We start from the raw sequence: 20,889 nt of genomic DNA, 5'->3' as shown, positions 1-20,889 counted from the left end.
ATGGTGTCCAGTTTGCAGTCATCTGTGAACTTGGTGAGCCATAGTCCTCCCACGTTGGCCTGTACCTCATAAAAGTAAATACCGAAAAGAGAGGTCCCAGGACAGAACCTTGTGGGACGCCATTTGTGACCGGTTTTGAGTCTGACATGGCCTCAGCAACTCTGACTATGTGGGTTCTGTCTTTGAGCCAGTTTGCGACCCATCTTGTGACATAGGGGTTTATATTTAGGCTGGATAGCTTATCTATGATGCCTGAGTGGGGTATTGTGTCAAATGCCTTTGCGAGGTCGAGATAGGCTGTGTGGACTACCTTCCCTTCATCTATGGCCTTGGTGACTGTTTCGAAGAAGTCGACCAGGTTCAAAAGGCAGGATCTGCCCTTGAAGCCAAATTGGGTAGGATCTAGTGTCTGTAGGTCCCCAATGTCTTTGTTTATGACAGGGGTGGGCAAACTTTTTGATTCGTGGGCCACATTGAGTTCTAACATTTGACAAAGGGGCCGGAACAGGAGCAGATAGATGGCATGCTTTGAAAACATCACCTCATTGGGGGAAAAATACACATCTTGGGATATGGAGAAAACATGTGCTTTAATTTCCAATGAAAATGAAGAAAAGCATTACAATAAAATCTCATCTGAAAGAGAAGGATTCCAAGACCATTTTACCTCAGGTAACATTGCATGAGCATCTACACAATGGCTCCCTAAAAAAAGTGCCTGCTTACATATTAATCCCTTGTGAACCAAACAGAACACAGTAATAACTGCTTCTTCTTACCTACTTAATAGTGTACTTTTAGGAGAGCTTAAATTAATAAGCTAGTAAATCATTTTACACGCAGATACATTTTCTGTCAGTGAAACTGGACATCTATTTAACTTCAGCAGGTTTTGAACAGTGATGCTGCAATCTATACACACACACACACACACACACACACACACACACACACACACACACACACACACACACACACACACACACAGAATCTTGTCAACTTTCATAATTCACTTTCTCGCTCACACACACATACACTCTTCACCTTTCAAACCTGCATTCAATCACTTTCTCTCTCTGATCGCTCACACACACACACACACACACACACACACACTTCACCTTTCAAACCTGCATTCACTCACTTTCTCTCTCCAATCGCTCACACACACACACTCTTCACAATTCAAACCTGCATTCACTCACTTTCTCTCTCCGATCGCTCACACACACTTCACCTTTCAAACCTGCATTCATTCACTTTCTCTCTCTGATCGCTCACACACACACACACACACACACACACACACACACACACACACACACACACACACACACACACACACACACACACACACTCTTCACAATTCAAACGTGCATTCACTCACTTTCTCTCTCCAATCGTTCACACACACACACACACACACACACACACTTTCTCTCTCGACACACACACACACACACACACTTCACCTTTCAAACCTGCATTCACTCACTTTCTCTCCAATCATTCACACGCACACACACACACACACACACACACACACACACACACACACACACCACCTTTCAAACCTGCATTCAGTGATTCACTCACTTTCTCTTTCCTATCGACACACACACACACACACACACACACACACACACACACACACACTCTCTCTCTCTCTTACCCTGAGTAGTGCTCGGCCTTCTGTTCACTCCATCCTCATGTTGCTGCTGCTGCCATTAATCCTGGGCCCGGCTCCGTTTCAGGGCTCGCTGTATCCCCCAGCCTGCTAACGCCATTAATCCCAGCTCCATGAGCTTGCTATATCCCTGGCCCCTTTGCTGCTGCCATGAATCCGTTTCAGGGCTCGCTGAGTCAGCCTCTTCTGTTCCACATGTTGCATTCCGCTGACTGTTAATCTTAAGCCAGCCAGCCGAATGATGATGCGAGCTCCTTGAGCTCAATTCGACTGGCTGGTAGCCTGACGGTGCTGACGCCATCAGCGCACGTGATGACGCCAGCCCGACAGCGAAAAATTTAAAAAAGAAAAGAAAAATCGGAAATGAAGGGGTGCCAAGTTTGGCGGGCCGAATCAAAACGTTTAATGGACCGCATGTAGCCCCCGGGCCGTAGTTTGCCCATGCCTGGTTTATGAGTTCCATGATGATCCCCTCCATAGTCTTGCTGACTAGGCTAGTCAGGCGTATGGGGCGATAGTTTCCAGGGTCCACAGAGGCGCCACCTTTGTGGAGTGGGACCACTGTTACTTTACGCCATTCTTTGGGCACATATCCTGTAGTGAGGCTGAGATTGTACAGCAGTTTTACTTGAGGGATTAGTTCTTCTTGGAGTTCATGTAGGCACAACCCGGGACGCCATCTGGTTCCATGGAAGCAGTGTTTTTTGCTTTGGAGAGGGCGGCCTTCACCTGAGCATCAGAGATGTTTGGGAGGCTGCACTCTGCCGGGATAGATACTTGCTCTTTTGGGGGGGAGGGGGTGGAGAAGTTTGCACTGAACCTGTCTGCCAGGATATTGGCGATGTCTGTGGGTTCAGTGTATTTTTTGTCGTTTAGAATCAACTCAGAACAAGTCTGGGAGTTGCATCCCAGGTTCCTAACATAACTGAAAAAGGCCTTATGATTGTCTTTAGTGTCCTGTGCAATTTTTCTCTCGAAGCTGGCCTTGGAGGATTTTATGAGGGATCGTAATTTTTTGCTAGTACTGATCAGAGATGCCTTCCCGTTTAGGGATTTTGCTCTATCATGTAGTAGCTTCCTCCTTCTGTTGTACAGTTTATTTATGGCTGGGGTCCACCAGACTGGACGCCTGCCTTTGTATGATTGGGTCTTGATTTTGTTTGGGATAGCATGATCCATACATTCCTGGAGATGTCCGTAGAATGCATTTATATAGGATTCTGCAGTTTGGGCCGTAGTTTCCACTGGCTCTGGGGCCTTGAAGGATTCCACTTCGGTTTTGAGAAGTGTGAAGTTCGCTTTTGAGAAGTTTTTCACTGTGGTTTTCTGGGCTGGGGGTGTGGTCGGGATGTGGATATCCAGTGAAATTCATTTATGGTCTGATCTTACCAATGAGGGATATACTTCTGGTATGGAGCATACTGTCCCCATGTTGGTAATTATCAGGTGTAGTATGTTTTCCCCTCTTGTGGGAGTGGTGACTAGTTGTTCCATAGCATTTGAGTTTATAAATTCCAGGAACCTTTGGGCTAAGGTGCTGGGGCTTGAGTAATGCTCCCAGTCTGTTTAGGTAGTTGAAGTCGCCCAATATAATTGTGTTCGGAGAGATCTTCATGTTCTCCAATGTTTTCAGGAAAGCTGAGTGTGATTCCTGACTTTGAAAGGGTGGTCTGTAGGATGCTATAAACTGAAAAGCAGGCTTGCCCACTGTCAGTTGCACATGGATGGTCTCCGATACTTCGTGCAATGCCACTAACCTGGAGCTGTGGATATCCTTGATAAATATGGAAACTCCCCCTCCTTTTGTGGTTCGGTCCGGGTTTTGGGGTCGAAAAGCATGATATGAGGTATAACCTGGTAGTGCTGGGGGTGCTCTCTGGAGCCGTGAACCAGGTTTCTGTCACTGCACAGATATCGATGTTCTCCATACTGAGGAGAGCTTTGAGTGCATGCATCTTGAGGTTAAGACTTCTGGCGTTTAGCAGCATTACCCTTAGTTTCTTGTTCCTTGTGCTGTCTATGGAGGTGGGTTTGAATTTTGAGCCTTGCCTAAAAAAGGCACTATGGGGGTGGCAAGAGCCTTTGCCAATATCCGAAAGCCCAGGGGTGACAGGTGCAAGCTGTCCCTAGCGAAGCAGCGTGGCTTGTCGAGCATGTCATCCCAGGCTGACAGACACTGGATCCCCTTTGAATGACACCAAAATTTTAGCCAATTGTTAAAATCGATCATTTTGTCTTTATACTGTGGTATCATTCTAGGTGAGGGTAAGATGCTGCTCAAGGTCAGGGTCATACCAGCCTGGGCTACATGATCAGAGAGCTCCTCTATGTCTCTTTTCATGTAGTCGAGGGAGGTACGTCTCAGGTCATTCACGCCAGCATGTACAATGACTGAGTCATATTTGTATTTGCTTTTGAGTGACCTGAGTGCTTGCGTTATGTGGCGGATCCTAGCGCCCGACAGGCAGCTCACTGTGACCTTCTCTTTATTCAGTCTGGTGAGCGGGACGTCAGTGTGTCTGACAATAGAGTCACCTATTACAAGGGTATCAGGTGTGTTTTTCAGCCTTAAGGGCTGTGACTGCTTGGCACACTGACTTTGTGTGCTATGTGTTGTACGTGTTTTGTTTTGGGGTAGCATTTGCTTGGATGTCTGCTTTGGAGGTCTCTGTTGCTTAGGTAGATTTATATTTAGAGCCTCTGAGTATGTTTTCTGTTTTTATCTGTTTGGTTCACTGTTGTGGTGGGACTATGTGATACTGGAATTGTGTTGTGTGAGGTTACCTTCTCCTCCTGACTGGTTACACCAGTTTTGAGAAGAGAGAACTCAGCCTCCAGTTTCGCAATATGGTTGCATCTCTCACATATATTCGAACCTGTTTGGAGGAGGAGAGGGTTGTCCGTGTACATGAGACAGTTGTAACATTGCCTCAAAATTCCCAGATTCACCAGCTGGACTGGAGAGGAAACCATTGACTGAACTTTGGACATGCTAGAGTAATATAAGGAACTGAATTAAAATGGACCAATAGGGGACAAGGTAATCGTAGAGAGCATGAGTAAGTAGTGCTTATGGTTTATTAGTGCTAACTTGTAAAATTACTTATTTGGACCAGTGAGGGGCCTTAGAATGAGAATATGGTGTTTACTTTGAGAGATAGAGCAGTTCTAAGGGAAAAAGTGAAGAGCAGACTTTGTGGAGCCAGGAATAGTTTAAACCCAAATAGGCGGTGCTGCCCGATGTTGCGCTATGCGCAAAAATGTGCAAAACCACGCAAAAGAGGGTTTTAAGAGAGGGAGATCAAGGAGTTAGGAATTGACCCAGAATGGCCAATAAAACTACAGTTTCAAGGCAGTAACCACTCCCACAGGGGCAGGCAGGCTGCTCAATGTTTATCACTGCCACTGATTAACACAGAGACTTCCCTTTAGCCCAAGCAAACAGTGGCCTCTAAGAAACTTACAAACAGTTCAGAACAGCAAATCTGTAACTGAACTTTTTTAAATCTCAGAAAAGTGGGAAAAAAGCAAGATTATTTTTGTTTTTTTTTAAGGAAAGCAGAGGTTCACAGGTATCAACAAGTTAGAACAGTGCAGTAAATGACCCCACACTTGAGTGCTAGGCCAGAGACAGGTAAAATGCAAGTTTTAAGAAAAAAAATGATTTTAAAAATAAGTGCCAGCAGGAAATTCAATAATCAGCTCTAGGTTGTGTTCTAAATACACACATATATATATATATATATATATATATATATATATATATATATATATAGATATATATATATATATATATATATATATGTGTATGTATGTGTGTGTGTATATATATATATATATATGTATATGTATATATATATATATATATGTTTGTATGTATATATATATATATATATATGTATATATGTATATATATATATATATATATGTATATGTATATGTATATATATATATATATATATATATATATATATATATATATGTATGTATGTCTATCGATGATATCTGCGCAGCAGCCACTTGGGCAAGACCTCATACCTTTATCACTCATTACCAGTTGGATTTGGCCTCCAGGGGACGAGCATCTTTTGGGTCTATGGTGCTCAGGAATGTCCTTCCTTAGGGTCACCCAGGACTCAAGTAAGGAATGAATAAATATTTACATCAGATAAAGAAGTTATGTCTTACCATAATGTTCCATCTGTGTTGTAGATCTTTATTCATTCATTACTCCCACCCTCCTTGCCCCTGCCTGGACTCCTGGTGGACTTTAGGATTTCCTTATTAGTTAAGGTATATGCTCAGACAGAGCCTCCTACTATCACTATTATTGCTTCTATACTATAATGGCGGACAAACTTGATCTGAAGAGACTATGAGAGGGGCATTGTGGGTAGGCCTTAGTTGAGAGGTTTTGGCTGGTGCGAGCTTGTTAACAGCCATGTCGGTTCCCAGGACAGAGCTGATGTCCTAACAGTAGTGAATGAATAAAGATCTACAACACAGATGGAATGTTATGGTAAGACAACTTATTTTTCTCCAGCTCAGAGTTTCAGGGCAGTTTCCCCTGCCAGATCTAAATCTTCTTCTAATTCTTTGAGATTGTTTCAAAGCCTTCTTCAAAGGGATATGGACAGGATGATGATGACTTTCCTCAGGGCACACATTGAGATGGGGCTTATTGCTTCTATGTTCCAGACTGGGTCATTGAGGTCTCCTACCCCATCTTTAATCTCTCCTCTTCTGATTCAGCTTAGCCTTTCGGAACCCCAGGATATGGTTCATCCTCGGGAGATTTCGGCAGAGACCAGTAGATTTTTGCCGTTGACTCTGTCAGGGTCCCAGACTGTCTCAGTTCTGACTCCTTTGGACCAGAGTGGGTCTCTGATCTGAGATGTCAGTGCGGGGACCTGGGGACAGGTGTCTGCTTCATGTTTGCTGGAACTGTCCTTCCCTCTTGGAGCCTTGGCCCTTGACAGCTTGGGTCCGATAATGTTGGGAGACTTCGATTCTAGGGTAGAGTCTACTCATCCTTCCTAGGTGGCCACAGCTGCCAGAGAGATGGAGGGGGTGTCTTCCAGTCTGTCAGTCTTCCTGTGATGGAGAGGACCTTCTCTATGTCTAGAGCAACCTCCCCTTCTCAGCCTATATCTCTTCTGAACTCTGAGCCCAGTCATCCAGTCCAGGGTCAGCACTCCCAAGTGAGCCTTCAGACTATCAGTACCTCACAGGGGGTCTCGTTGTCTTCTGAGTCCTCTCCAGAGCATCCCGCTGAAGAGGTGCACATAAAGAAGTGCAAGAGGAGGCACTTAGACTCCCAGTGGAGTCCCTCACTGAGACACAGACTTTGATGACGGAGAAGGATCCCCCAGATCTCCAGTGGATGTTCTCTCCTTTGGCGACATCTTGGACATTTTGAAACAAAAAGGTGGATGGTCTACCCAATCTCCTTCTGAGCAGTCAGTGTTTCTGAAGGCCTTCTGGATGGGGCTGTGTACATCCTGGGTGACCACCTCAGTGAATGAACTGATTGACCTCATTTCCCGCTGGGGTTAGAAGGAGCCGGACACTGCGGAGCCCATCCCAAAAAGAGCAGATAAATACTTGAGTCCTTCCTCAGATAGGTTATATTGGAGGAAGGTTGTGCCTGTGGATTCCATCGCGGTTTCAGCAGCCATGAAGTAAATTGTCTGAACAGAGCTCTGCTGTCCACCTCCCCGGACAGGGAGTCATGGGTGCTGGACAGACACTGGAAGCACGTTTATCCCTCAGCAATCTTCGGACTGAGAGCATTAAACTGTCTGGTACATTTTAAGTGCCTTCAAAGAGATTTGATTCAGAAGCTGTCCAAATCCCTGTCAAGGCCATGTCTGAGGAGTACCTCAAGAAGGTGTCTCCTCAGTTGGAAACTCTTTCATTTATGGGTAATTCCTCAATGAGGTTAATTTCCAGTGCAGCAGTAGGGATCTCTTGAGCAGCCGGAATAGGAGTTGCCTTAAGGAGGCACACCTGAATGAGGCTGTACGGGTTTGTGGAACCCTTCAAGGTGTCTTTTACTAATGCCCCTTTTGATGGTTCCTCACTGTTTGGACTATCAGTCAAGGAAACACTCACCCGCAGTGATCAGGGAGGGTAAGACCTTGTCTGCAGTCTGGATCAAGTTCTCTACTCCTCAGTTGTTCTTCTCCAGGAACCAGCAGGGAAATGAGAAACTTTGGTTCTGTAAGTCTCAAGGATCCTCTGAAGACTTGCAAGATTATGATTCTTCTAGAGGCAGGGGAAGAGGATTCAATGGAAGACACTGCCCTAGAGGCAGAAGGGGTTCACAAAATCAGGATGTCAGAGAGCCATTCTCTAACAATTGGTCTATCAGCTTCTGAAGCCTTGCCCAACTGCTCTGCCTTGGAGGCAGTTGGGAGGCTGTATTTCATTCCACCTGGACACCTGGAGAAACGTAAGCAGTCACTGGGTGCTAAACATAATATCCAGGGGCTATTTCATTACCCTTTCCTTCCTCCTCTCAAACTCAGGAGTAGTCTCCCTGACGTTCCATTCAGTCAGAGGGGCTAGCTCTAATAGAAGTTCAAAAGCTTCTAGAAAAGAGCCATGCAACAGGTCCCAACCAAACAAAGAGGATCCAAAATTTACTCATGCTTCTTTTTGGTGATAAAGAAGATCGGGGACCTACATCCAGTTCTGAATCTGACCAAATTGTACCTGAATGTTCAAAAGTCGAAGTTCCAGATGGCTATGGTTCAGTCCATGTTACCACTTCTACTGAAAGAAGAGTGGATGTGCTCTGTAGAACTCCAGGATGCATACTATCATATCAAAATAGATAGACGGTCAATGAAGCACTTCTGGCTGGGGGCCAATCATTACCAGTTCAGAGCTCTGACTTTTGGACTCACCACAGCTCTCCAGGTGTTTACCAAATGCATGGCGGTGGTTGTGGCTAACTTGACACTGCAAGGATTCCAAGTGTTTCCATACCTGGATAATTGGCTCCTTACTGCTCCCACGAGACATCAACTGTTGCAGGCCAAAGATGATGATCTGCAGATCTTTAGTGTCTTGTGTATAATGGTCAACCTTCAGAAGTCAAATTTGACTCCAACTCAAAATTTGGAGTTCATCGGAACACTGTTCAACACTGTCACTATATGGTGGCGTTACCCCTCACAGAATCAGCACGTTCAGGCAACAGGTTCAAGCAATTCTAGATCACTCTGCAGCTCCAGCTCATTTAATTCTGAGTGTGCTGGGATCCATATCAGCAGCGATTTTGCTTGTTCCCTTAGCAAGGTATTATATGAGGGTTCTACAATGGACCCTGTCAGTTCAGTGGTCCATCCTTTATCACCCATTATCAGTGCCAATCAGGTTCACGTCCATTTGTAGAAAACACCTCCAGTGGTGGCTCACATCGGAGAATCTACTTTGGGGCAGACCCGTTTTGCTCCCTTCTCCCACGGTGACCATGGATGCTTCCTTGATGGGGTGGGGGGCAGTCTCAGGGAAGAACAATCCATGGCTCGGGGTCCATTGTAGAGGACAAGTTGCATATAAATGTTCTGGAGATAAAGGTGGTCCTCCTGATGTTGCAAGCCTTTCAAGACTACCTTTCTCCAGGAACAATTGCAATCCACACAGACTACATGCCGGTGGTGTGGTACATCAACAAACAAGGGGGAACCTGTTCGTACCCATTGTGCAGAGAGGCTGTGAGAGTGTGGGAATGGGTGATCTCTTCCAACTGCTTTTTCCTTGCAGCACACATCCCAGGGGAGACTAACATCTTAGCAGGCAGACTCAGCAGGTCAATTCTGAGTCCTCACAAGGGGTCCCTAAATCAATCGGGAGCAAATCAGATCTTCCTTTGGTGGGTTAAACCTTGCTGCCACCTATTTGCCTCCCCTTTGAACAAAAAGTGTAGCAAATACTTTGCTGTGATCCCCCCAGATGGGTTAGCCCCGAGGGATTGTCTGGTCCACACTTGGCCTCCGGGTCTCCTGCATGCTTATCCTCCCATTCCATTGATTCCAAAAGTCTTGCAGAAAGCCAGCAGGATGAAGAGTTCTCTAATTTTCATTGCCCCCGTCTGGCCTTGGCAAGTGTGGTTCCCCTTCCTATGGTCTCATCTCCGGTATCAGCCCTGGATACTGGATCCCTCTCAGGATCTAATCTTCCATCCATGGGGTCTTTAGACACCCAGTCTTCGGTCTCAGCGACTAGCCACTTGGGTTTCTCTACACCAATGATTCTGAGGAAGTCCAGGCTGTCTTCACCAGTGAGAGAGATTATCCTTGCTTCTCAGAAGCCTTCTATGAAAAAGGTTTATAACAATATGTGGAAAAGATATTCACTGTGGGCTTCCGAGCTGAATATTCCCTTATCAGCTTTGGTGCCAGACATTCTGCTCTTTCTGTCTTCGTTGTTTCAGGAAGGAGCTAGTTTTTTCACCATTAAACTGCAGTTGGCGGCAATCCAAAATTTTCACGTGGGAAAGAAATTGTTTGTTTTTTGCATCCAGGTTATGTAAGGTGTTTATGAAAGGAGTGCTTCTACTTAGGTCACCATTAAAGAGACCCATCCCCACCTTGAAACCTGGCTGTTTTTTCAGGTTCTAACTCAAAAGATTTGAACCTGCTGACTCTTGCGGTATGACGTTTTTGTCTTGGAAAATGGCTTCCCTTGTTGCTATAACTTCCGCAAGAAGAGTATCTGAGCTGCAGGCCCTTTATTTGAAACCCTCTTAAATTATCTTTCATAAGGACAGGGTGTCTGAGAACCAATCCTTCTTTCATGCCCAAGGTAGTTAGAGTCAAATATCAATCAGTCTATCCATCTGCCAGTATTCTTTCCAAATCATTCGAACAAAGAGGAATATATACCTCACCCTCTTGATGTGCATAGGCAACAATGTTTTCATTTACACAGAACAAAACCCTTTAGGAAAACTGCTAAATTGTTTGTGGCATTCTCTTCGAATAGGCTGGGCCAAGCAGTTTTGAAGGTTTCTATTTCCAAATGGATTACAGACTATATTGCTACAACTTATTCAGCACAAGAAATGCAGCTGCTGCACCCTCCAAAAAGCACATTCAACTAGGTCTGTGGCCACATTGCATGCTTTTTCGGCCAAAGTCCAAAAATATGAATGTTTTTTTCTCCTGGATCTGTTCTCCAAGTCATCAGTTTTGTTTAGTAATAAGGTATTCTGTTGCAGTAGAAATTCACTGTTTTTGTCTTCAGATACTCTGCCTTCTATGTCTTTAAGGGGATCTGAGTTCTCTGATATTTTAAAATCTCTTGTATCCATTCCATCTGTTTGCTGCATTTTTCTTTAAAGCTGTCAAGTTTGATATCAATTCTGTCCATTTTTAAAGACAGTTATTGGATGTTGGAAATAACAGATTGGAGTTCTTTCTTTAAAGGCAAGTCCTGAGAGATTGTCTTTTAATGACTCATTTCACAGCTAGTGTGGTACAGACCTTTCAAATTAATAATTTGATGTGAAAAAATTCATTTATTTAGATTTTTTTTAGATAATGTCCTTCTATGCAGTATCAGGTAACTGATTTTGTTCAAAAATTGGTTTAAGATGTTACAAAAATCATAAATTCCTGTCAGAAATAGAAACAGAGTAGCAGAGCAAAAAAACTGTGCTGCTGGCCTGTCAGTATCTTGGTCACGCCCCTCTAGCACTGCTGTTTAAGTAATGTATGAGTAAGAAAGCTCTATACAGAGTAACTTTTTTGCAGGGTAAGGAGCTGCACAGAGATTTTTCTGCTGCTGCTGAACTGGCACTGAACCAGTACCCAGAAGTTTGCTTTGTTTTCAAACTGTGTTACATTTCTAACACCCATCTCTTTACAAAACAAGATGCTAATTTTGTATTTGTATTGTTGGAAAAGGCATGGTAGATGTTTTGTGATGGATGTGTATTACAGCCCTGCTTATAGATATTACTAATACTTTCCCTTTCCCACACATAAATTCATGGCAGAATGTCCTGTGCAACTCTCCCTACTTCATACAGATTAAGTTTAGTAAAATGAAGGTGTAAAAATTACGACAAAGCAACTTGAGCTCCTACTTCTTCATGTGTCATTTACACCCCCAAACTTGCTCTGTGTTCCTTTCGGCTGAGTCTGCATTCCTAAAATACTCTTAATTCAATGTTGCTACTTCCACTTGTGCATATTTTCTGTCTTCTTTTTACCCTAGTGGGCCTAGCCTTATCTTCCTCCTCTAACCACACTATCTGTTCTGTGAGCCACTCATCCCTGTACTGCTGTCCTTAATATTTGTTCCTGACTTTTCCCTTTTTTCTAGCTTCCCAACTACTCTGCCCATCAGTGTCAACTGTCCTTCTGATCAGTTTGTCACCCTAGTTCTGTCTTTTTTTTGTGGTTATGACTGCCATCCATGCACCGTTCTGCAGTATTGCAGACCTGGATGCCGGTCTTCCAGCTGCTTTACTGCCTCTGTGTTAACCCTTCCCTGTTAACTCATCTCTCTAAATATGGAATTTCTTCCCAATGTTTTCCTACTCCAAGTTGCTTCTCCTCTTTTCTGAGCATATAACAAGTTCAACAAATGGTTTATCTTCTTGAGCCTTGCTCAGGTTGTATACCACCTCAGCTTATAACTACAGCTTGTCTACCATGCCTGTTCCTAGAAACTGTCCTATCTCATCCTATTTAATCCATTCTTCTCATAAATACCAATAGCTTCCTTATGTGTGCTCATCCCCAGCATTACCTACTCACTGACCTTACCCATATATTCTGCCACCATTTTTCCTGTTCACTTTCCAACATCTGCCCTCTTAATGATTAACCTGTTCAGCCCCTCATACACTGGCGAAGCTACCACTTCTAGAACTGCACATTTCTGGCAGTGAGGTAAGGCCTGTAAACAACTCACAGTACTCACTGGTTTGTCTTATAGCCACTGTTCTAACTCGTTTCTTCACTTAACATCTCTCAAGAATCATCTTCTATTCCTGTTTGTCTGTTGCCCCAGTTCATCTGTCAGTGTTCCTTTCTTTTTCAGTCCAGTTCCCTGACATAATTTTCATAACCTCTGTTCACAAATCTGCCACTGCCCTCCTAGTCTCCAGCTCGCATTTCCCCTCCGCTCTTAATTTTTGCTGCATTACATATTTTTGCTGTTTTCCCTTCCAAGCTCTCATTTGCCTCCTTATATACCCAAATCTGACATATCCTGTTCCCCCAACTTCTTTCCTGGTATTCAGCGTCTTGCTTTGTCCTGTTTGTATTCCATTCAAATCTGACACAAGTGCTGTAACTACATTGCCATCTTATCTCTGTAGCAGGTTACAGCATGCCTTGCTTTTTACAGTACTTTTGGTCGAGATCTGCTGCACCCTGGGTCCTTTATTCCCATCCTTCTGTTGTAACAGCAGCAAGGCATGTAGAAAATGCCATATTTATAGCTCATGTTTTAATAAGCAAGCCTACTTCCCTTGGTAATTTTATTTAAATTTGTTCCTTTCTGATTTTTTTTCTTTAGGTACTTGAATTACATCAAAGATTTTAGTGCCAGTAAGGATGATTTTCTTAATAGGCATCATCATCATCATCATCATCATCATGAGCAGTTGGTAAGCAGAACCCCTTCTTCAGGTGGCTTTGCTTCTTTGAAAGTTTCCTGAGAGCCTTGTGATACTGGCATATGATGATGAAAATAAATGAAGATGGAGAGGAAACTGATCAGACAGTTTTACTTTTTAGCATGGCATTTGCTGCTCAAAGCCCTTGGTTGTCTGATTCAGGTAGCCTTCTGTTGGGAGGCTTACATGTCCTCCCTTCATGTACATGAGTGTCTGCTGGAACCTAGTTTTCTCCTATGCCCTCAAGACCTACTGAGAGGTTCCTCCACATTATATGTATATATGCCTATATGTGCGTGTGTGTGTGCATGCAATTTCTGCAATGGACTTGTTTTCTGTCTAGGATTAGTTCCATGTCTTTATACATTTTCATTGCCGGAAAGGACAGTGACCTTGAATAAGATAAAACTGATATTAGGAAATGAATGCCAGCACATTGTTAACCAGTTAAGGAGTGCTGATGTAAGCTCTCTAACCCACATAAGTGTTTTAATCTTGCATATTATAAACATTCTAAAATATGTCCAGATCTGTCTTTTACCTTTGAGCATTTAAATCATCCTTGATGTATAGATTGCTGCTTAATTATAGTAATGCATTCCATCTTTCTGATTTGTGATTGACTTTACCTACCTCACATGTTCTTAGGACAGGGCTTCTACACAGGCTTCATAAGGCGCGAGCAAATATCATTTTAACTAGTAAGATTTTGTATCGATTGTGTTGTCTTACACTTGGCCACACATCCTAGCTTGTGGTCAGTAACCTTACCTGTGTTCATTATTTTTTGCTGCAAGACACATGTATTGGTGCATTCTTCTGTACTGTTTTTTTTTTCCTTTGTCATTTAAGTGACCTGCTTTTACGGAAGTGTTTGATAGTGCAGGATAACTGCATTAACTAATTAAATGTTACAGGTATTAAAACATAGCTTGAAATATCATTAAAATGGGATTAAAAATCCTTTTGGGAATGATTGGTAGAAACCACTAGCAATTTTCTAAGAAGGAATACTAACCTGCTGATTTTGTTTGCTGGAGACCTGGGTTTGCTTAGCACCTCAGCTATTGGTGGGGTGGCTGGGAATGATGACCAAATGGCTTTGGGCTTAGCTGTCTTCTTTCAGGGGAATGGTGGTATGGGTGCAGTCCATATGATGCTTGGCTGTTAATTGAGACTAGGGAGGAGTGTCATCAGATCTTTGTGTTAATAAAATATATGTGAATACGATTATTGTGTGCTTGTAAGTGGGAGCTGTAACTACCGATAAAATTCAAAACTTGTTTTCTTGCTTCTCTTCCTGCCTCTGTCACCATCAGGAAGCTCTTCCATCTTTGCTGTCCCATCTATCTTATTTATTCCGCCATAAGGGAAGAGCAGATTAGTAGAGAATAGAGCTGTCAGTTATCTAAGGGCAGAGTTTGTAATTTTAAGGTCCTGTCCCAGCTATGCATGTCTGTAACTGTCCAACAGTTTGGAGTGAGTGGGTGTTATTGAGGGCGTCACTCGCTTTTGCCAGTGGCATAACCCCTCAAGAGTGTCCTGCCTCCTAGAAGACAGCATTCTTGTTGGATCTCGGGTCTCCAATGTGGATTTCATAACAGTTTAGAGTGTTTGGACATATGACCTGATTCCCCTTCTGAAGGGGGGAGTGCTGACAAAGCCATTTCACTCCAGCATTCTTCCCACACTTGCTGTAGCAGATGCCTAAACCAATACTTGAACTTCCCAGTACGTTGGTAGAACTGACTTAAACTATCATATGTTTTGTAGTGTGATGTTGCCAGTCAGCAGTGACGTCTCAATCTCACTGCTGCCTTTTTGGATTTTGTCACCCCAAAAGATCAAATTCTCTTGGTGAATAGTAATTAACACATATTAGCATCTGAATGATCTCTAAGTAAGGTAATGAAACTTGTCTTTCTGTTCATAACTTGGATCTAAGTTTTTGCACAGTTCAGATTTTTTAGTGGTTGACGGTCTGTTTTTCTGAATGGTCACTGTGATTATAAATATTTATGCACGATAACTTCTCAGTATAGCTTTTTGCACCTTTATCTTGATGGTTTGCAACCCATTTGCCATATCTTACTGAAGGTTTTGGTTGTATTTTGCAGATTAGGATTCAGCATAGTACTGTATGGACTTGGCAGCAAGAAGTGCTTGTTAGAAAAATTTCGCTCTGTGATGTTGCAGGAAATGGTTCATGTTGTTGTTAATGGATTTTTTCCGAGCATTACGATTAAATCGGTAAGTGAAAACTGTGCTTCTCATAAGATGCCAGTAATGTAGTTTGCTTTTCAGTTTTTAAGTAATCCTTTGAACTGTTTGCATCTCCTGTATTAAAAATTTCTGAGATATTACGTTGTAGTTTTCACTGTATTTTGCTTTTACCTTTTACTATATCATAGGTGATACAGTAGTGCATTGTATAACAGTGTTTCTAATTTAAAATTTTGTTGTGAATTTGAAGGAGACATCCACTGTGCTCAAACCAAGCTGCCACTTTACCACCGTATTCCAGAAATAGTTTTCTTGGTGTAAAAATCTTACTTGGGTCTATCGCTATTTGCATGTTATACATATGAATGTATACTGCCAAGCCTACATCAATTCATACCATTTGAGATTTACTGAATTTGACTTCACACTTAAGACAGTCCATTTCACTACTGGATCCTCTCGCTATACATTGGTTTTGTTTTTCTCATTGTCACCTTGCTCAGCTGTCTTCCAGATAAACACACACACCAACACACACATACTGTTTCATCTACATTGGTTGTGTTGGAAGTTCATCTCAATTGAAAGCTGTGGGAGAGTGTAAGAGTTTTATCTGCCATGTTTACTATCTGAGCACCAGCAATATAAAATTCATCTGATTACCTTATTACTGTTGAACAGTAACGTAGAAACAAAACATAGAGCCAAAAGTAGAAAAAAATAAGATGGTCTGTAGTCCTATCTCGCCTTCATTCTTGCATATGGGTTTGGAGCTGATCCCCGGTTCCGACTCGACCTATTACAAAACTCAAAGTCTCTTAGTTGACTCATGGCTAGGTAGGTATCCCACAGTGCACTAGTACAATCCCCAAATCTCGTTTGCCGCGTCTACGAGTTAAGATGTGCTTTTTGCTTGGCCGTGGCTAAGTTTAAAACATTTTCTATTATTCTCACCTTACTGTTTACCTATAGCGATTTATCTTGTTCCAGATAGAGTTTAATAGTGTTAGGAGTGTTTTCAGACCTGTTGGAGTGTTTTTGACATTTAAATTAGCTAGTTGTTGAGAACTGGTTGGCCGTGGGCCCTTGTTCTTCTCTGTTTTTGGTTTCCTGTGTGCTAGTTTTTCTAATTATGGTTGCGCTTTTGCACTTATATTTGCTATTATATCATGTGCAGTGTTTTCTTGATTATTACAGAGTTTTTCTCTGCAAAGTCCACCTTTTGAGCCGTAGTTTTCTAATTTAGAAAGTTAGAAATTTAGATATTTAGAAATTTAGCTTGTGTGCAGTGTTTGATAGTTTCTGACCTTTTTTCTACAACTTAGCCTATCTAGCTAGGTCCGTTTAAGTTAGAGGATCTAGTTCTCTCTACTTCTTCCTTGTGTGTGCGTGTGTTGTTAGGGCTAGGCCATTTAAGTTAGAGGACCTAGTCCTCGTTGTGCTTGTGTGTTCCTGCTTAGCTAGTTATGTCTAAAGACCACAAACCTTCGATTTTCAAAAAATGTGTAAAGTGCTCCCAGAAGATATCAATTACGGATGGCCATAGTAATTGTGTATATTGTCTCGGAGCCATTCATTTGCAGGAAACATGGTTATTCTGCCATTCCTTCAGCTCCAGAGTCCTCCAGGAGCAGAACAAGTTAATTTTGAAAGGTCTCCTCAAGCCTTCCTTTGAGGAAGAATTAGCCAGTTCTTCCTCCTCTTCAAAATCACATTCTTCTAAGAAAGAGAAGGTTAAGGCGGCCAAGAGGCATTCTCCGATGCCGTCTAGCATATCGGAACCTCCTCAAAAACAATCTAAATCAGATAAGACTCCTATCTCCTCAGCTCCACTGTCCTCGGAGCCAGTCCAGGTTGTTGATATTGGCACTTCAGTTTCGAACCCAAGCATTTTGGAGCCGACTACTGAGAGACTACATTGGAGCCTGTCCAGAGATCCCTTGCCAGTCTCCCCAACCTTAAGATCTCCAATTCTGCAGTGATCCAGATCGCCTACACTGTCATCCAGATCCTCCAGGAGCCTTCCAGAGGAAGATGTGGAGAGAGTATTGCCTAGACTTCTGAAGTCATCTGCCTTGCCAAAAATGTTGTTGGCTCCAACCCAGTCAGTTCCGAAACCACCTGAGTCCACCCCCCCCCCCCCGTTGTGCTTTCTCCTCCGAGTATTGTCGGGACTTTGGAGCCGGAGTGTTTGGTACCACTTGTTGTGGAATCCCCGGTTCCAGCTCCCCTCGAGGCTGTCTCAGAGCCGATTTCTGCTCCGACACCTTCGGTGCCGTCTGCAGTGTCTAGGAGCCAAAGCTCACCGGTCAGGCCCGACAGGGACACTTGGACCCGAACCTCCTCGATTCCGAGTCTCCCTCTCGGTGTGTCGGCTAGGGTGAGATCGGACCCTACATCTATCTCGAAGCCGATGGCTCTGGAGCCAATGACTTTCTCCATTTCCTTGGAGCTGAGGCTCTTCAGAGCCAGAGAGCTCCACCTTCGAGATGATTAGGAGTGTGCTGTCTTACTCATCAGCTCCACACAAGGGTACTGACACTCTTCCCCCTCGGGCACCGACCTCTGTCTCAGCACATACTCTGTCTCTCGACAGCAGAGACCTGCAGCCTCAGGAGCCCTTGGTTGGTGGCCCCCAGTCTTCTGAGACCTCCGTAGAATACCCCTCTGAGGTGCCCCCTCAGAAGAGGACATGCAAGAGGAAGCATGTAGACTCTCAAGATGAATCCATTACCTCCGACACTGACCTCGAGGAGTCAGAAGGGTCCCCCAAGTCGTCTTCTGATGATGTCGCCTTTGTAGACATTTTAGAGATCCTTAAGCAGAGAGGTGGCTGGCCCACTGTCACCCCTTCTGATGAGGAGTCAGTGTACCTGAAGGCTTTCGGGTTTCATCCTTCAGCCTCTTGGGTGTCTCCACCTTTTGATGAACTTTTAGACCTTGTTATTCAGAAGGTGTGGGAGACTCCTGATGCCGTGGAGCCAGTTCCCAAAAGACCCAATAAATTTCTGTCTGCCCCCAAAGAGAAAGAATTCTTGGCCAAGGGTGTGCCTGTAGATGCCATGGTGGTGGTGGCGGCCACTAAGAAGGAGCTAGCAAAGACTTCTTCATCTGTCCACCCGCTGAATAAGGAGTCTCAAATGATGGACAGATATGGGAAGCATATCTTTTCTTCAGCAGCGTTCACACTCAGATCGCTGAACTGTCTAACACATTTTATGAGGCTTCAAAGAGATCTCCTTAAGGAGTTGGGAGATGCTCTACAATGTACATCATCTGAAGGAGTCCCTGAGAAGGTGTATGCTCAATGGTCCACCTTAAATTCCATTGTTAACTCCTTCATGAGGCTGATTTCTTATGCAGACAACGGAGCGAGCAGGGTAGCGGGTTCAGGAGTTTCCCATAGGAGAGAGACACTCCTGGATGCGCTTATGTAATTTTGTGGAGCCATTCAAGTCTACCTTTACCAACGCCCCCTTTGACAGTTCTTCATTGTGTGGACCTAAGGTAAAAGATAAACTCACCAGGTGCGAGCAAGAAGGGAAAACGCTCTCTGCCGTGGGAGTATGTTTTACCATCCCTAATGAAATCCAGAGATAAGGCCTGGGAGCACTGGCAACTAACAAAAAAATAACTCAGATAAGCATTCATTCCTTGAACTGCGCAATAAAGCCAAAAAGCAAATAAAATTAGACAAATCCCTCTACTATAAATCCACCCTAAACCCTACCAACCACAACCCTAAGCAATCTGGTCCACTATTAACACTATCCTCCACCCAGGGAAGGTTGATATCCCCCAGCCATCCATTCCCCCCTCCTCCAGCAGTATTGCTGAATCCTTCAATAAACACTTCACTGAAACTGTAACATCTCTAAACAAACACTTCCCTACAACAGCCCTCCCGCACTCCTAACCCTAAACCGCCCACTCCTCTTTTCTACTTCACCTCAGTACCTACCTCCAACATAAAGACTATTGCCAAAACTTAAACCCACCAAACTCGCAGCTGACAACCTCCCCTCTGAATACTTGAAAACTGCAGCTGATACACTAGCCTACCCAATTTCAATTCTAATCAACCATTCCATAACAGAAGGCTATGTTTCTTCAATATGGAAAATATCCCACATCATTCCCCTCCACAAAGGCACCCCTTCCACCGACCTCTCCAATTACTGCCCCATTTCCTTCTCCTCCCCTCTCTCAAAGATGCTTGAAAATGTATCGACACGCAGGTCTTCAGCTACCTCCTAGCTAATAATCTGCACTCCTAAAACCAAACATGGTTTCAGGCGATATCACAGCACTACCTCCGCTCTGCTCTTCTTCACCAATACTATACTTCATAACAAAAACAATGGCCTCTTTTCTACTGCCATATTTCTAGAGCTCTCAAAGGCCTTAGACATAGTATCTCATGAGCTACTACTCTCTACTCTCCCCAACCTCTCCTTCTCACAATCAACCTGCAACTGGTTCCACAGCTGTCTACATGGATGCTAGCAGTCAGTAATCTGGGACGATAACCTATCACCTCGCCTCCCAGTTACTCTTGGAGTTCCCCAAGGTCTATCCTTGGCCCTCTGCTGTTCTCACTTTTCACTAACAACCTACATACTGCCACCACACAAGCATCTCTTATACAGTCCGCAGATGACTCTACTCTCATTTGCTCTGCCCCCACCCTATCAGAACTACAACACATCACACAGGAATCATTCTCTTCTGTAGAAAGCTGGCTATCCAATGCTCAGCTCCTACTCAATCCAAGTAAGACTAAACTTCTCCTATTCCAACCTTCCATAGCCACCCAAAACACCCCCCACTTCAACATTCTCGCCAAAGACAATACCATCATCTCTCCAACAGAACACACAAAATTACTCGGTGTGGAAATAGACAACGAACTTAGATTTGACACCCACATATCTCTCACAATAAAAAAAATTCAGAAGAAACTTGGTGCATTATGTCGAAGCTGCCAATGCCTAACCAAGGCAGCTAGAATCTCCATAGCCAATTCCCAGCTAATCCCCACCCTACTCTATGCATCCCCCACACTTACAAACCTTAGACAGACAGACCTACACAAGCTGGATGCTTGTTACAACAAAATTGCTAAATGTGCCACTGGAATCTCCTACCACAGCCATCATTGTATCTCCCTTAAAGAACTAAACTGGCTAGAACTCCCACAACTCCTTCACTTTAATCAACTTGCCCTCCCTCATAAACTTTTTAACCACCCCCATAACATCCCTTCACTTCAAACCCTTCTCCAACCCTATCACTCCACTAGGCCCCTAAGATCAAGCAACAAAAATTGACTCACTGT

At 43.7% G+C, this 20,889-nt stretch overlaps 1 protein-coding gene across 1 annotated transcript in view; it reads left to right on the top strand.

Moving 5' to 3' along the window:
- ORC2 (origin recognition complex subunit 2) overlaps window positions 1-20,889 on the top strand; it is an 829,308-nt gene that overhangs the window by 390,630 nt on the left and 417,789 nt on the right. Inside the window, exon 11 of the mRNA XM_044075702.1 lies at window positions 15,446-15,578. Coding sequence (XP_043931637.1) covers window positions 15,446-15,578 — 133 coding nt within the window. The remainder of the gene's footprint in view (window positions 1-15,445; window positions 15,579-20,889) is intronic.

The sequence above is a fragment of the Protopterus annectens genome, chromosome 6.part1 (genome assembly GCF_019279795.1).
Source record: "Protopterus annectens isolate FY-2018-M chromosome 6.part1, PAN1.0, whole genome shotgun sequence".
In the NCBI taxonomy this organism is placed as follows: domain Eukaryota; kingdom Metazoa; phylum Chordata; order Ceratodontiformes; family Protopteridae; genus Protopterus; species Protopterus annectens.
This window is presented reverse-complemented; position numbering and strand designations above follow the sequence as displayed.